General features: G+C 36.8%; 2 protein-coding genes and 1 long non-coding RNA gene across 8 annotated transcripts in view; 1 reads left to right on the plus strand and 2 right to left on the minus strand.

Annotated features, from left to right (window-relative positions):
* MDFIC (MyoD family inhibitor domain containing) overlaps positions 1 to 6,651 on the minus strand; it is a 114,905-nt gene extending 108,254 nt beyond the window's left edge. For 5 of the 6 annotated variants that reach the window (XR_012052744.1, XR_012052748.1, XR_012052746.1 and 2 more), the window contains exons 1-2: positions 6,517 to 6,651; positions 4,350 to 4,505 (exon numbers count right to left, since the gene is read on the minus strand). Coding sequence is in view for 1 of the 6 variants with exons in the window: in XM_002192535.7 (XP_002192571.2) it covers positions 4,350 to 4,440 (91 nt within the window). In the remaining 5 variants the exon portion in view is untranslated. The remainder of the gene's footprint in view (positions 1 to 4,349; positions 4,506 to 6,516) is intronic. The other variant, XM_002192535.7, reaches the window with a different exon arrangement.
* LOC140681692 (uncharacterized) lies at positions 175 to 3,589 on the minus strand. The gene is made up of 3 exons (XR_012052750.1): positions 3,532 to 3,589; positions 2,631 to 2,670; positions 175 to 1,507 (listed from the first exon to the last, which is right to left on the minus strand). It is a non-coding gene; the product is annotated as an uncharacterized lncRNA (long non-coding RNA).
* A 55-nt stretch (positions 6,652 to 6,706) lies between the features above and the next one.
* The window catches only part of LOC105758560 (uncharacterized), a 33,319-nt gene continuing 21,553 nt past the window's right edge, over positions 6,707 to 18,472 (plus strand). Inside the window, exons 1-2 of the mRNA XM_072923953.1 lie at positions 6,707 to 6,923; positions 10,029 to 10,119. The gene's annotated coding sequence lies outside the window, so the exon portion shown is untranslated. The remainder of the gene's footprint in view (positions 6,924 to 10,028; positions 10,120 to 18,472) is intronic.

An 18,472-nucleotide genomic window follows, 5' to 3' on the forward strand; every position in this document is an offset into this window, starting at 1 on the left:
CATCCAGGTCACTCCCTAGGATCACTCCACAATGCAAATCAAAGCAGAGGCGAAAGATTTACTTCAAAACTGTATGGCTGATCCAAATAAAAAAAGTAGGATAACACACTCATTGCTGAATGTTACTTACTTAGGGAAAAAAAAAAAAAAAAAAAAAAAAAAAGGAGAGAAGTGTTTAAAGCAAAGAGAAATCAAACTTCTGAGAGCCCAGAGCTGAATTTAAGAAGAATTACTGTGATATAAAATAAACCTGTGATGTAAGATGGAACAAAAATATTTCAAACTTGATACAAGATCTTTACAGTCAAGTCTATGAAACACAAGCCTGTCACACCCATGTGGGCATGAATCACTTAACTGGAACGGTAGGCACGTGAAACTGAAAGCAAGCGTACACTTTCATGGCAAACTAGAGTCAGACATCTATTTACCAAAGTTTTAGATATTTTAGTTAGTAATATTAAATAAATGTATTGGCACACAGCAATGAAACAAATTAATACAGAGTCTCCCAACTCTTGTCAGATAGCAAGAGGGTATAAAGTTATAGAGCAAATATTTGGTAAGTTTGAGCAATCTGAATACACTGGTTAACTGTTAAAATAAAAATATATTACTCATAACACTGAGGCATTACTGGTAAAGTGGAGTAATTGTTGTGATAGCAATCACTGTTGCCTCAAGAACATCCAAACATTTCCCTGCATTAAGTCTTTTGTCACCCAATCTCATCTAGCCATCCGATTCCTTTCGTGCTCCTCATCATGAAAACAGTTCTGAGCACTGAAAACATGAAGATTAGAATCACATTCTTGAAGAGTACTTTTTACATTTTCTGAATGGAAGTATTAGTTGCTGCATATGGTTTCTTGACATACCAAATCAGAACTACATCTCCATCCAGCAACAGTGAGATGATTTGCACCAGAGAGAACAGTCACTTATAGAATCTGATCCTTGATATTTCAACTAGATTTCTCCATCCTCCCCACCCCATTCAAAGAAAATGTTCTAGTGAATTTCCATAATCTAAAGATTTATTATAGTGAAATTATCAGTCTTAATTTTGTAATATGTTATTAATTATTACAATTATTGGTTTTATTTTCTTTCTTATTGAGAAAGCTAAGTACTATTCTTTCATTATTCTAGGTTACCAAAAAGCAAAGATAAAAGCATTCCAAATAATTTATAGATGACAGCCCTGAATTTCTCTCTTGTATTCCATGGTTTATTCAAATGCAGAGGATTTTTTTTTAAAGTCTACCCATAGTCCAGGCAACAATCACACCATAACTTCTAATATATGAAACATTTTCCTTAAAGCAGAGAGTCCAATGGTCATGAATTGCCATATTCCTTCCTCAGGGACATTATTTTGGTACTTCTGATTTGAGAAATACCTGATCACAATCAAATTGAAGTGGTCTGAGCAGAGACATGGCACTATTCACTGACTACATCACACAAGTAGATGTAATCAAAATTTGGTTCCAAGGTCCATGAGCTACAGAGAAGAAAGAAAGAAGGCATCACTAGAATCTTGAACAAAGGTGCATGAGCAGAGCTACACTTTTGGAAGGATGTGGCAGAAATTAACATGTTTGAGAAATTAGATTAAACCTTCCATCCTGCAGTGTGCCTCTTAGACCACACTGACATAATGGTTTAAAGACTGAAGTTGAATTTTGACATTGCCACAAAAGAAGATGCCATGATTTCATTTGCTCTCTCTCACAGTACACTAATTGTGGATGGGTGACATCCAGATCCTCACAAATATTTATGTATTTATTAAAAAATGAACTAACGAGAACAGTGACAGGGGATATGCTGAGAGAGCATATTGGTTAAAGTAACACAGAAAAATGTTTTTAAATTGGGAAAGCCAGAGCATACCACATCTGTAGGCCAAACTCTGCCTTAACCCAGTTTTCACCATGTCTACAACTGATAAACATCCCTGCATCCTGCCTAAGCTTTATTTACTTTGTCTGACCTTTAATTACATTGTGGGATAGCTATTTTTGAATATTCAAAATTCAACTGAAGTTTATTTTACTTTCATGGAAAAATACAACTAATCTTCAGCATCTGAATGTATATGATAGCAAGCAAAAGGAACACTTTTTATATCTGTATTTCTTGATGATACCTTGCAGAACTACAGAAGAGGAAAAGTTTGTTCCCAGGACAAGGTATCTATATCAGTTAAACATATACAATGCACATTAAACTATGTTGTTACAAATTAAAAATTCCTTCTCATTAGAATGCATTTAATACTTTATTATATGTACAAGATAAGCTATCTTTTGTTGATTAAGGAATCTTAATTCTAGGTCAACCCAGATTTCAGGTATCTCACTGTAAATATATGTAAATATATTTATAGGTCAATAATATGAATTTCAACCAAAGCTTTTAAAATTATCACCAAATTCTAGAGATTCAGTGTAATTTTGGATGCCCTGGGGGCAGAATAGAAGGATAGAGGCTGTTGAAAGTCCCAGACATACTATCTTAGTTTTTCAGCCCTGGAATATCTGAATTACCTTATCCTGTAACCACACACTGCAATGCTGACAACAGAAATGCTGGAATATAGACTGGAAATATTATGAACTCACCTTTTCCTCTTTCCACCCCCACTTCCCCAACAAACTTAGACTAGAAAAAAACAACAAATATCCACATTAAAAATCCATATTATCCTTAAATCTAAGTTCATTAGAATAAAAATTGTGTATTTGAATGCTGAATTCTGCTTTGTCTTTATGTGAACTGTACATAAAGATAGGTATGGCCAGTGAACAAACCATAATCATAATACTTGTTTATACCTTACTGATCCCTAAGAAAGCTGTGAGGTTTAATTGTGTCATTTGGATTTTCGGCATATTCCTTGTCATGGACAGATCAGTATTTGTTTCTTCACTTCTCATTAAAAGAAAAGAGCATGTATTTACAGCCATTCATAGGACTTTCACTTCATAGTGAAAACTCAGTTTGAAGTGGTACTGTCAGAATGAGACCACTCCCATGCTAGTTAGTTGACTGACTTACAACTTTGTCTTCAGTAACTTTGATGTATGGCCTACATGCAGAATTTAACCAGTGTGGCCAGGTGACCACATGACAAATAAAAACAACACGCTGAAAATAAACACATATCACAGGTACTGATGGTTTTGGCAAAAATGTGATTCTAGCAGTTCAGTTCTGCATGCTTGATCTTCAGCATTTAATCTTTTTTATTATTATTTTTTACTGTTTAGAAGTTATGAGTCATTCTCTAGAACAAAAAAAAAAAAAAAAAACAAAAAAAAAACAAAACCCATCCAACAATATGATAAGTATAAGCCAACTTGCTATCTTGCTATGTCCCCCTGCCAAAACATTTTTTACTTAGCTACGGATACTTTCTGATTTCTGAAACAAGTCTTCAGCTTTGATTACACATAGCTATTGATTTTCTTAGTTACAAAAACAAGACTGCATTTTTAATCCACAGTTGCACAACTGTATTACCAGGCTCTGCTCCAGTTAAGAAGTTATGAATAAAGTTACAGTTCTTGAACAAGATTACTTGTCTGTTTTTCAGAGACTTTTCAAACTCCTGTCTGAATTCTGGAAAATCATAGCTGTAAATAAATAAACAAAGAAAAGTCTCATCTTCACAGATCAGGACTTGACAGGTAAACACACTTCCCAATTTTGAGGATAACCTAAAATATACTTTGTCAAACTTCTCTACATGAAGGTGATCAGAGCATCAGTGTATTTCGTTCAAAAGCAAGTAAGACATAACTTAAATAATTTATCTTTAAGATGAACGTACTTTTAAACAACCTTTTGAACAGTTGATATGAAACAAGTTATATTCTTAGAGACTGATTTTAGCTGCAGTATCACAGAGTAATCTAAGAAAAAACAGTGAAGTGACCTCCAACCTGAACAACGCTCTCATTATTGGATCAAACTTCCATAATTTACTTCAAAATCTCGAAGGCCAGCTTTACAGGAAAGAATTTGTAAACATCAACACAAAGCTGAGAAAATCAAAAGCTATTTTTAATTTGCCTCTGAATGACTGCGGTTTTTCAAGTACTGAAAATCAGGGCTGAGTAGCCCATTTTTTTCCTTACTTTTTTTTTTTTTTTTTTTTGTACATTTTTTCATGGGAATTTTGGGTTGAAACAAAAAAATGGTGAAGTGAAAGTGCTACAGAGATACACTGTAGAGGGGAGAGGCAAAAAAAGAAGGGTTAAAACCCACAAGTCAAATCAGTAAATGTATCATTCAAATATAAAGCGCAACAATTACAGAGAAACTTTAAAGCAACTTACCTCGAGGGAGAGAGATCAAAGAGCTGTTTTCAGTCGGAGCTTGCTCTGGCCCTCCAGGCCCCGGAGGAAGAGGTTCTCTCACTTGGGACATCTGCCAGCTCTCTCGACGAGTAACAGAGAGCCTGCACCCCTCTCCAACAAAACTACCACGCGACCCTGAAGGAACAAGCAAATGAAAGGACTCGTTAATGGACTTTTTGCAGAAAACTCGCGGCTCGGGGCGAGGGACCGAAGAGGGACAGTAGGGAAGCGGCGGCAACTTTCGGGCGCGGCGGCGGGCGCGCCCCCCGCCCCTGCAGCGAGCACCCGCGGGGCCGGGGGGCGGGAGCGTCCGCGGGGAGCCCGGGGGGGCCCGGCGGCCGCGGCGGAGCTGCCCGGCAGCGCGGCGAGCCCACCTCCGCATGTCCTCCGCTCCGCTCCGCCCGGCCCTGCGCCGCGCCCCGGCCGCGGAGCCTCCGCGCCGCTCCCGCCCGGCCGCTGCCGCCTGGCCCGGCTACCGCCTCCTCCCGCGCCGCCCGCCCCGCACCCGCGGGCCTTCCCCCGGCGGTGGCGCGCACAGCCTGGCACTCACAGCCGCTGTCCCACCGCCGCCGCAGTCACTCCTGCTCCATCATTTCCGGACAATGAAACATCTCGCTCCGGCTGGCGGGGCTGCGGTTGTGCAGCTGCTGCCGCCCGCCAGCGCCGGGCCCGCGGGCTGGGCTGGGCTGGGCTGGCGGGGCCGGCCGGCCGCGGGGCGCCGCACTGCTCCCAGCCGGGCCTCCAGCCATGGAAACTCCCCTGGGCCACCGTAACCCGGCAGACAGAAGTAGGCAAGAAGGGGTGAAAAAACCCCAGGAGAATGTGAAAGGGAGGCTTTCCAGCCCGGGCAGGGTTTGCAGCAGCAGCGCTGGCAGCGGCGCGGGGCACGCTGCGTGGCGCAGCCGCTGGCTCCCGAGTTGGCCGCGGAGCCGCGGATCGGCCGCCACCAGTTGCGCGGCGGAGCGCGGAGCGGCACGTGCGGTGCCGCAGGGCCCCGGCCTTGCACCCTCCGCGGGCCCTTCTACCCCTGCCCCTGAGCAGTAACATGCACGTATATCCATGAAAAGGACTTCACAGCGGCCACACAGAAATATTCGATGAACACGAAGAATAGATCAAGCAGTTTTCAAAAGTAGAACCCTAAGTGCAAATTACTTCCTCTGCTACCATCTGCCAAGTAGCGTTACCTGGACTTTCTCCATGCAGGAAATAACATTTCTTTCCCATGGCACAGTCTGATGCGATCATCAGTCTTGTGCTCTGTTCTTACCCACAACATAGGGTACTGCACTTTTTGCTCACACGTGTGCTGGTGTCCATAAGCTACATGCTTTGCCTTGCTTATGGGAACACAGTGTGTCACCTTCCTCAATTGAAGTGTATCCAGGTTTAAAAGGCATTTTCCTTGAAATTTACAAGCAGATTATTTAATTATGGTTTAGTAAATATACCAGCTTTACTGGTATCTCTCATGACTGAGATATTTGGATATATTTTTTGAGAAACAAAAGTAGGAATATAAAATAAGTTATAGACTATCAGCATCTTAACATGAGAGACTATAGCTGATAGATATTTATTTTGATATTACACATACTAAGCAATATGCTCAGTAGTTAAAAGTTGACTTCTTAAAGTTTAGCCTTTCCCTGACATGCTTGCAAAGCAGCCAGGATAAAGTGTAAATACCTGACTAGGAGCCAGTTCTGTATGAACTCCACACCCTTCAGAGCTAATTCTTATTTCAGAAGTCATCAGTAACTTTGCTCCATTGTACAGCTTTATTTTTATCATTGTTAGTGCAAAAGAGAAGTGTGATGAAAGGTGTGTATGCTTTCCTCTGGAAAATAATATAATTTTTAAGTATTTTAGTCTCCTAAGGTGTTCTTTCATGCAGTATAGTCTTTCTTTAAACATTTATATGGAAAATAGTGGGGGAGCGGGAGGAAAGGTGTTTTATTTAGGAAAGAAGCTGTGTAAAAAAAAATCCATTTGGGGCAAACAAAGTTACTAATTTACAGTGTAATAATAATATTGGTCTCTATATCTACACTTTTCATCTATGCAAACATTGCATAATTTTCCACAGTCCCCTCCTTGCTGTCCTGGTGGCAGAGTGATCAAAACATAAGGTAGAATGACTTACCTCAAACTCCCAAGTGAGTCAGTAGCAGAAGAAAGGTTATGACTCACTCTCAACATACAAGCTTGTGTTTTTCCCTGTGAAACTGGAAACGTAGCAGAGAGCTGTGGGAAGAGCAATAATTTAGCCAACCACACCCTGCTTCCAAAATATATCATTGGCTAGTAAATGCCTATGGAGAACTGATACCGCCCAGAGTTGGTATTTTGGTGGGGTTTTTTAACCTTATCTATGAAACCCACATGGTAAACTCCGGTGACGTTCACTTTATCTTCTTTAAAAAGATGATGGGACAAGCTCATCCTGACAAGGTTCAGTTTAAAGCAACTAAGTGAATTTACAGGATCTTCAGCAGACAGGACAACTGATGCAGTCAGAGCTAGTCCTAAACAAAATCAGATTAAGAAAAGGTAAGAGAATTCAATACACAAAAAGCACAATTCACTGAAATTGTACATTAAAAATATTGTGCAATAGGTAACACATTGCATACCGAAGGCTGTGATTGTAACAAGATGGGTCCAGATGTGGTTCTTGTTAATGAGATACCACAGATAGGCAAAGCTCATTGGCAGACGCACTTCCTGACAGTACAGCATACTTCTAACAAATACTCAGCAAATCTCAAATATTTGTTGGATTACTTTCTTGTAAAATACATATCATTCTTTAATATTATTGACAATTCTCAGGAAGTGGGAAGTTCAGATACTAACAACAGCAGCCTTTCAAGTAAGTTACAAATTTGAGGTATACCGTATCTTACTATAGCAAACAAATTGCTGGCTGTTGCACATATGTATTCCAATATAGTCTTCCATTGTTAAACCATAAAATTCAGGTCTTGTAGGCAACTGATGGCAAATTTTGGGATTGATGTGAAGAGAAATTCAAAAGCCTTGTAAATGGAAAATAAATATAGTTTGTAGGCAAGCTAAACATTCATGACAGGAAAAAAAACAACACCAAAAAAAAAAAAACTGACCAAAACAAACTAACAAAAATAAACATATAAATAAAAAATGAAACCAGAAAACCCCAACAAAACCCACAAAACCACATGTAGCAAAAACACCACTATCATCACGAAAAAGCCCTCCAAGTTTCTTTCTCTATTAAAAAGATTTTTTAAAACTCACTTCTATCAAAAGTGCACAAAGTATACAATATAATCACATGTCTTCAGGGCAAAATTGTTTATCACCAGTTCCTAGAGTGAGCTCCCACACAAGCCATACAAAAGCAGTCAAAATATACTCCTCACTGAAAAAAATAAAGTGTTTTAGAAAGATGTAAGTTGTTTATTTAAAGTAAGCCCACAATGTTCCAAAATTAACAGCTACAGAGGTTGTTTACTAACATTATTAAAAATTTGAGCTATATTTTGAGCTTGAATTTTCCATGGCAAACTTTTAGTGTCTGTGGGGATTTGGATTTAAAATAGTTTGTTTAGGAGGAAGTTGTGGATAGCAGAGATGCCCATCTCAGAAATGCTGTAGTAAAATTGTGCATAACTCTTCAAATAAAAAAATGTGGTCAATAGCTATTACTTAAGGATCAAGAAAGGTCTAGGTACTCAAATTCCCCCACCCCCACCCCCCCCACCCCATCCTAACACTACCCTTTCCTTCCCCAAGGCTATTCTTTAACTGGTGCTGATTTCAGAGGAAACTGAAGACATTTTACTTCCTTCTTAACACACTTAAATAGTTCTGAATAATGGACAATAGTGTTATTGAATCTTTTTGATTGATTGCTTGTACACAATCTCAGTATGTGAGTTAAAGTTATTCTTCTGCTATGCCTGAGAACATGATTATCAATTTTGTAATATGTAATTTTAACATATGTATATTATTCTAAACTTCACCAGTCTTTTCAGTATTAAGATCATGTCAGGATCTCTGTCCTAAATATTTTATAGTGCAGCAATGCTGAAATGGAAAGACAGTTATACTTAAAAGGGCTAAATTAAAAACTTGGAATTAAAACCTTATTATATTGTAAAATAAATAATTACAAGTAAAGCTTATAATTTTTTAAAAAACATTTTTTAAAATATAGATTAAAAGCAGAAATACAATATATGCATAAAAGGACAGTAAAAGAGAATTTGAAGATCGCTATTATGCTTGGTTTGGAGTGCTTTTGGTTCCTGGATTTCATGACCTAGCTTTTCTATTACCCTTCTGCAAAGCATCCTTTAAAAAGCCATGTAAATTGTCAGGTGCCTGGGCAAAGCTGGTTGCAGCTGTGTTGTAGATGAGGATTTGTACTTCATAAAGCATGAAGTACTGTGGGATTGATGGTGCCTGAGACACCAGCTGGTCCTATCAGGGCAACCATCCCTTTTTAGGCCAAGGCAATCCACCTCCAAAGAGCACTAACAGAAATTAATAAACAGTTGAATGTCTAAAATTAAACAAGAGACATGCAGATTTAACTTCTTCTGTAACCAGAACTGAAATAAAGATAATGCAATATCTTTTAGAGGAGCATCTATTTCCAGTAATGCTGTACCTGGGAGCAAGAGGGATTTTTTACAATAAAGAATCCTTATCCAGGTTTGAAGTTTTTCTGCCATGGGTTGGACTCCATAATGGGGAGAAAGGGAATATGAGGCTTAATGCTTTCTGCTGGCTTGAGGTATTTTTCTCCATTTTGTTTTTCTGTTTGCACTAAGTATATAATAGTATAAGAAATAGTTTCTGTAGAATATTGTCTAACACAGGTGGTAAAGAATTCATTAAAATTGTTAGATTATTAAGTAAAGCAAAGAAGATTTACTGAGATTAATTTTTTCTGATGTAACTCTAACGAAGATCAAGGAGTTGCATGAAGATGAATTCAGGTCCACAAGCTTTGTCCTGCTTAGGGTGAAGCACATCACTGTAAGCCTGGCTTACAGTAGTTTCAGCTATTCCTTAGCAAGCTCAAGCAGGTAATAGATCTCATGAAATATCACAGATTATATATTAAATCAAGGAAAATGACCTTTCATCACAACAACATGTCAACTAGTAATTCATTACATTCCTACAAATAAGTAAGAACTGTTCAGTATACAATTACAGCTGTTCTGGATTGCAACAGTTAATTAATTTGCATATATTCCTTCAGTTATTCAGCTTTTCTCTGCACAGTTAATATTGTACCTTCATTAATAAAAAACTTATTTAGGACATCAGAAGAAATAAAATTGAGCAAAAGCTAATTTTTCAAACTCTGTACTGATTTTTAAGGCATTGAAAATTATTTGGAACTTGCAGTGACATTAGCAGGCAAGTGATGGACAACAGCATCTTTTGAGTTAAGTGGGCAAGAATTTTAAGCGAATATTGATTAAAAAGTATAGTTAGCTTAACACAGAATATTGTAATATGAGTTATATAGAAATTTAGCAAATTCATAATCACTTAATGAATTTGTCCACAATATTTAGTCCTAATAATCCTAGAGGCTGTATTTATAGCATACAAAAAAAAATTGAACTAAATATTTCTGATGCTTTTCAGGTTAACAAGGCTCCTTATGCTTTTGCACCCTGAGAAGTATCTGGATCTGGCATTATTCTACATTAGTATTTCATGCACATTCCTTCCAATTGTGAGTATTCATGAAATTTACATTACCTTTTCTCAGCAGTATCAAACTAATCACCAATATCAAAAGATGTTTTAAAAAATACCTTATCTAGATTCTACAAAACCAAAAATATTTCCATGTGAAAAGAATATCTAATCAATCTGTTCCCAAAAATTTTAAATCTGAAAATGCTAAACCAAGTATGTTTTACAAATAGAGTAAATAATGCAGTGTAACAGAAGACTTTATGTTATATTGCTGTGTGAGGTCATGATAACACATCCTAAGATCTATAAAAATTTAGTGATTTCTGTACATCTTTAATATGAGCTAATAAAACAGAGTACAGGTGTTCCTTTTGAACTGCAAGAGAGTACACTGTGAATGAGTATTAAAAATAGTGTGCATTCTGTTTTTTACTTTCATAATATAGAATGCTCTTACTTACATATTGTGTATTATTCCTCATACATATTCAGAGCATATATTGCAACAGTTCCTTTGGAATCACTAACATGTAAGCTGCAAATGTGTATTAACGGCCAAATGCATTTGCATATCATGAGTCCGTATTACTGAATGCACAGCCAAATTGTTGATAAAGAGTCATTGCTATACATAGAAAGAGAATACAGAATTTGTTTCCCCGTGCTTCTCACTTGCAAATGGGCTATCTTGCAGTTATTTCTCACCCATATCTTAACAACTGAAAAAAAGAAAAAAATGCCAGTACAACAACAATTGGGAATTATAATTTTCTTGACGTAAAATATTTTGTGAGGGTTTTTGCTCTGTATCATAATCAATATTTCTGTTAATTGCCTGAATAGATATGCTTCTGGTTTTTCATTTTGGTATCAATATAGATTACTAGACCAAACAATTAGCATCAAGTGCTCATTCAGATAGTGCATGTAAAATGCAGTGCATGTAAAATCATTACATATAAAATGTAAAATAGGGAAAAAAAACAAACATAAAAATTATCCTCAGTCAATTCCACAAGTATTTTTAACTGTCATGATTTTCTTTCTTTGTATATTTGCCCAAAATAATGGAAGGGTTTGCCAGTCACGAATATGAATTCTATACATTGAACAGAACAAAATTTACAAAATAATATTACACAGCAACATAATTACAAAACTTCATCTGTATCAAAGTTATTGTTTGTGTACACTGACATATGTAGATAAACCCATGCAAATAAGGATGGAAAAAGGCACCATTTTACTTTTCTAAAACAGAGAAAGGGAGGAAAATAGTCTTCTGCCTCAGTTTCTTAGTTATACAAATCTTAGGTCTGATCTAATTCTGTGACTGTGCTGCTAGGAGGGATTTTCCCCAGGAAGAAGAAGAAAAGGTAAGGACCAACTGCCTTTGGCCCAGTTCTCTTCCTCATCCTATAGAGTTGCTGAAATAACTGGAAAGACAAGAGGAAATTACCCAAACCATTTCAAGGACTGCATAGTTGTGATACTGACTATTAGTTTTAGAATAGTTTCAAATGTATTACTTTAATAAGCAATAGCAAAAGTGACTTTATAGTTCTGATATCACAACGGAGATATTAACTCCAAAAAGTATTCAGTTATACTTTCTACCAATTAATGGCAATTCTAAACCACCTACCATGCAAGAACCAAATATTTACACAAGACTATCATAATACCTCAGCTAAAATACTGACAAAAACAGATAATGCAAACTGGATTTAACGTGCCTCCCACGTTAAATAGCTGGTATTTTTGGATCCCATCTAGGAGATGAAGTCCTGCCTGGTGAATAGTGGCACAATGATACTGTTCACTAATACATGTAATATCTGCCACATATCATTGAGAGAGAAAGAATGTATGTATGTATGTTTGTATGTGGACATAAAATCACTGGAAGTTTTGTGTTTTTCCTTTAAAACAAGTTATTACATTTTAGTTTACTGTAGGAGCCTATTACAGTGCAAATTTACTTTATTTCTCTTTTACTTTTTCTGTGGTTTGTTTCAAACATTTTAAAGTATTAATGAAAATGCTGTATAAGTAATAATATTGGAGTCTAATTTTATTTCATATTGTTTTATATTTATAAGATCTATAAACAGACTCCTGTAAACTTATAAAAGCAGTTATTTTGAGGTCAGAGCTGTGGGGTTTTTTCCCTTTTATTATTGTAAATAAAATAAGATTGTCTGTACCCAGTTGTTTTATACTTTTAACTACTAACTGCTCTCTCAGAGAATGTTTCAAGACATAAATGCCAGCAGACTGAATTACCTTGCTAACCAGTATTCAACATAAGTAAGTGAAATATTTTTCTGAAGTTTTCCAAAGTGATATCTATATTTTCTCAATAAATTATTTGCATTTTTGACTTAATACAATTTATTATAGTCAAAGTAAAACTCTGATAACCATGAACAATGGACAAGGAAAATTTAAGCAACTGTGGCATGGGTGCTTTCACTTCAAAATCTCTGTTGTTCCAGTCCTGGATGTCAGACCGCTTCCCTAATTTTTTTGCCCAAATTTGTTATGTCAGTAATTTTTTTTTTTAAGTCAGATTTGATTGCATAACAGTAGTAACCAATCCTGTCTTGATCCATTCCTCTACAGTGACTACTTAAACTTTCAAGCACTTGAAGACTCTGGTCTTCAAAAAGGTTTGACACCTGCTTTTCCAAATAAAAGGTATTTTTTTTTACCAGTTTGCACCATAAATATAATTAAGAAGTAAACCAAGTGAGTAGCAAAAATGCTAGTGCCATTGTCTCTCATTACTTTGTCACTTGCAGTGGTGGGAGCAGAGATTCCCGCCCCTCCACTTTTCCAAATATACACCTGGAAATTTATGTGAAGGAGCACTTAAGACATATATTCAATACGTATTTCTTTCTGCCTACCATTGTATATGGCATCAAGTATGCTAAGAATAAAAAAAAAATCATTTGCTACAATGGGAAAAATATGGAAGTTAATCTTCAGAAACATAGAACTTATCAGACATTTAATTTTCTTGTTATAAAACTATGTTGGAAAATACAAAACATGAGGGTGAGCAGAAACACTACAAATGCTGGTTTCCCCCATTTGATACCAACAAATAGCTCTCTTCTATGGCATCCAAAGCTTCTCACATCTTATCACATATTAAATTCTCCTCTTGTATGAGGTTTCTTATTGAGTGAGAACTGATAAATAGCACCAAGGTGTCATGACACAGGAGAGTATCTTAAAATAAAGCAGAAGATATTTTGTCTTTTTCTAATGTAAATGGTTGAACTTGGGAACAATAGATGACTTAGGCCTCACATTGACCAAAAAAAAAAAAATCAATTCTTGACCCATGGATACAGCAATTTGGAAACTACTACAATAATTTCCTCTGCAGTTTGTAGTGAAATACACAGTTTGAGAATTTGGTAAAAGAAAGTGAAGAAAATGCACAACAGATTTCTGTACATACTCTGTAACGTTTGTGTATCTGTCTAGACACCCGGAGTTAACTACACTCGCAGTGTGCATGCATGAAGGATATGCTACACTAGACCATGAGATTATACATTTATCCTCATTTGTGAAGGTGGATGCCTAGAACTCATGAATGGAAAAAGATATGTTATGAAGTATTTAATCCTAATCAATATTTATTAAAGGAGACAAAGTAACATTAGCACAAACCTATGGTACTTTACTAAAAAAAACAGCAAGCTGGACTTCTTATAATGCAATAATTAATGAAGTTTTATGATTTATTTTAACACTGAAGTGGGCTTTTTAAAACTCTAATTATATTAATGTACTAAAAGAAATACAATTGTCACTTAGTTTCATTAAGCATGACAGGTAACAGTTTCAAAGACAAACACTGAAACTAGTGGAAATTGCAAGTTCAGGTTGAAGTGACAGTATGGTATCAATGGGATGGAATTGTGCTTCTCCCTGCATTAATCAATACTAACATTTATTTTTTAATGTGTGAAGGATGTTTAGTTTCATTAATTTATGACTAGGTTCTTTCTACTTATGTCTTTCTGTGTTTGGATTTCTGTCCTTAATTTTAAAATATTTTGTCTGTTTATAAATCCACAGCCAATCTCATAAAATATTACTGTTGGGAAGGAATCAGTTTTCTGCATGCCATGTGCAGTTTGTGATATTGATCATGCAACTAAGTCAATTAAAGGAGACATAGCTCTGTTAAAACTGGAAAAGTACTATTGTCACCTGTGCTATACTCTGTGCAAAATCAGAAGATTTACATTTGTTTGGTTTATGATATCTCACTTGTTTTTGCAAACTACAGGCTATACCTTTAATCCCCTAGCATAACCTAGGTTTTTAATTTCCAGTTGTGAATACATAAACTACTGAACCAAGTCAGCATTATATTTTGCTTAGCAGAGCCTGTATCATAGGTCACAGATCTGATGATCTTGAGCTGGAACTGAGAGGATCCTGCCATAAAATAATTTCATTACAGCTTTATGGTTCAAAACACAAACACATACATGCTCCATGCTGCTGTCTATAGATGGGGTTTGCTTATGTTGCACTTTGTGATAGCTCATGTAGTGAAATTTTAGTACTTTGGGATAAGTGAGCAGTTAAAGACTTTAATTTCCAATGCAGTTAATGAGCAATGGTAAGGTGTGTGTACAGTAGACCTTTATGAACAGCTATCAGGAAGAATGCTTACAGCACCTGAACAGAATAGAATAAACAAATATTTGGACTATTTACTCTAAGTGTGGATAAATAATGTATACATGATAATTTATACGTCAATTTAAAATTCAGAAATTACAGGAATTAAACAATTTAATTAATCTCTTCCACAATACTATAAAGTCAATTACATGAAGGGTTTCTAGAGCAAACTATTAGTTCTGTATTGGGATAAGAGGGCCTTTTCAAGTGAAAATACAGTTAGTACCAAATATACTGAAACTTACCCCTGTCAACAGGTCTAAGCTTGCTAGGGGCAAGACATACTGTGAACCTGTTGGTAGCTTTCTCTGCTAACAGCACATATTTCTGCTCTCTGCAGGCTTTGTAAGCTGTAGGTTATGGATTTGCAACTTATATTGCTCTTTACATTTCCTGTACATCTGGCTCATTATTCCCATAACCTGCCAAAATTCACATATATTGCGGGTATTGTCTCTTAAACATATCAGTTTGATTAAGAGACAATGTTCATAGTGGAGGAGTAGTACATGGAGTAGTTTATGGCTTTTGAGGGTGATGAAATGCTGAAATGGAGCTGAGGCATTTGATAATCACAAGAGCTATTTGGTGTTGGAATATTCCAGCCACATGACTGTTCTCCCTTCAGCCAGTAAGAGAAGCACATTTTAAAAACAACATTAAAAAGACGGATTTTTCTGGGTAAATGAAGGTTTGAAAGCACTTGAGAGCCCCAGCTCATCTTCCATGAAGGGCAGGCATAGGTAAAGATTGCATAGAATTTGTAAGGAGTATGTTCCTCTCCCTAAGAGCAGGGCTAAGGACAAATAATTGCCTGAGGCAGTTACCTGTGTAGAAACTGAGGGCTGAGACTGAGGTGTGGACATATGTGATTTGAGTTAGGATTTATGACTCATTTTCATATTGCCACTGTAAGAGGGTAACAATTATCATCCACCAGACTGGCCTGCTAGCACATGCTGGAAACAAGTCCAGTGTGGTGACAATTCTCCGATCTCATGGGAACAAGCCTGTTTCATTTATATCCCCAAAAATATAGAGCAAGTAAGGATAGACACCTTAGGAAGAGGCCATTACAGAATTAGAAGGGAGGTTCTGGTGGAAAAATCTCCTAAGAGCTTGGAGAGGAAGTTGAAGTTGAGTTTGGAGGATTTTTTTGTTGTTGTTGTTAGTTAATGTTGTGAGGTATAAGTTAAAGGCCAATGCAAGGATATTACTTCATATTTATTTATACAGTGAATACCAAGAAACTCAAATAATTCCCACACAGTAGCTTTCTATATACAGAACATCCACGTTTGGTTAATGTGGGGATTTTTACAAAGAAGGCATTACTGGTACTCAGGTTAAAAGGAAGTAATGTCTTCTGCAGCTGAACAACTAAACCCAAGAACATTAGTTTGTCATCTGGTGATTTCCAGAACTGGGAAATTTCTGATCATCGTTCTCCCTCTCCCTCTGAACTCATATGCATCAGTCTAAAGCTATATAAAATTCAACCCTTTTAATTTAATGGAAATGAAGAAGGAAAGTGGAAGATGTTGAAGAGCTGGCCGGGCAGGTTTGGAGAGTCTCTCTAAGCAGGAAGCAGGTAACTTTGCTCCACTGGCAAGCTGGCACTTCTTTGAGTGTTAGTCAGAAAAGAAATATAGCCTGTTTATCCTTTTCACTGATCATTATGAGAAAAAAAAGAATAGAAGGCCTTATTTATTCCAACAGTTTTCTGTCTTCAGCTTTCTGATATTCTCACTTCATATCCACAAATGATTTGCAGAGACAACAGGGAGGAAATCTGAATTGGCAAACATACTTAATAGTGTTTTTTAAGGAGTAAACTGGCAAGGACAGGAGATGGACTATGACTGCACAGTAAAATACATGAGTACTTTTATTATAAAAATCCTGAGTCCCAGCTGCATTTCTTTAAACATAGCTTCTTCTGCTTTTTAAATTTTTTTTTTTTTTACACAGGAAACCTCAACTCTTCTGAAATCTACCACAAACTTTCACTGCATCTATAAGCAAAACACTTAATCTTTGCATGTCTCCTTTAATTATCTATGAAATAAGAATGGCAATATTTGCTTCCTAGGAAGGTTAAATTTGCCTGGGATCCTGGGATGCCAAGTACCAGTGAATTCCAAGCAGTTATTATTTGTTAAGACTCTCAAGGCAAAAATTTGCAAAATCAGTGAACACACCTGCAAATAATCTTCACCAGGACTATATCAGGGGTCTCCGTCAGGAGGCACCATTACCAGATTTTTAGTCTTGCCTGACTATCAGCATTCCAGTTTGGCCATTCTCACCTGTGGTACTATTGACAGAGAAGGCTTCACCCACTTTCGCTTTCCTCAGGCAGTCAGAAAAGATGTGATGACAAAATCAGAGCTTCCACCAAGATAGCAGGGTAGTTATCTCTGAAAGCATACTGGGGCACGGTTTCAGAACAATCCCACAACATGATTTAGAAGTTGACAGGGCTCTTGTTAAAGGCATAACAAATCAGCTTGTTCATTCTTGGGATGATAATGCCATTTCAGTGAAGTACAACTGAGTTCCTTTTACATTTTCTATGTGCAGCAAAAAACTCCATAACAATACTGTTGAGCCTTCTGAAATGAATACCTCTTGAAGCAATAAATCTCTTTAAGAAAAAAATAGTTTCTGGGCACCTAGGCTCTGTGTCTAAGGATTTGAACTTTCCTAATGCCTAAAATCTGGGGAAAAAGTCCAGAAAGGACACCCAATTAGAAGGATATTGACTCGTCCTGACAAAGAGGTGGGGGGAGGGAGAAAGGGAGAAGGAGGGAAGAGATCAAGGCTCACAACAAAAGGCCTATTCATTTATAACAGCTTGGCTGTGGAACCATTCCAGCATGCTTAAAAATACTTTATCCATTAGTTGGGAGCTCTTTTCTAAATGACGACTTGCTGCCCACATATGACCACAACCAGCTCCCTTTTCACACTGAAGGTAGTAAGGTTCACATTGTCAAAAGCAGTTTGTCACCTCTTCTGGACGTTGTAAGGAGGTGAGGCAGAGTAAAGCAAAGGTGTTCTGTGAGAAACAAAGATCCCTGACCTCCAGCATATAGCAAGGGGAAGGACAATGACATTCAGTTCCTCCCAGACCATTTTAAAAGAAGAGAACAAGTGAATACAGCATTCAACTAGAGTCCTGCTTGCAAGAAAAACAAGGAAGAGCATTTTAGGTCAATCAAGTTATTAAAAATAAGATAATTTATAGCCTCATTATATGAGCTCAGCAATAGTCCTTTGCTAAGCTCTGATCACACACCTGAATAAAATCATCAAACATATTTCATCAATGTTCCCACATATTAACCAAGAGATATACATTTTTAATTACAAACACTAAATACTTGTTGAACAGCAGGATTTTTTTAATCAAATTATTCTCTCTTAGGAATACTTCCTCCTCAGTTATAAAGCAGTATAGCTGGAACTATTAATAATTTATGCTGGGGACTGTGGATACAACTTCATACAAAAGCTTTTCTTTATCTGAAATGTGGCTGTTGCTGTAAAATTTGCACTCCTATCTTTTCACAGTACTTTGTTGCATATGATTTCAGAGTGTAGTTTGAGGAAAATGAATGTCTGGTTTAATGTGTGTTTATTTCTCTTGACACATACGCTGTGTC

This window comes from Taeniopygia guttata, chromosome 1A, assembly GCF_048771995.1.
Source record: "Taeniopygia guttata chromosome 1A, bTaeGut7.mat, whole genome shotgun sequence".
NCBI lineage: Eukaryota > Metazoa > Chordata > Aves > Passeriformes > Estrildidae > Taeniopygia > Taeniopygia guttata.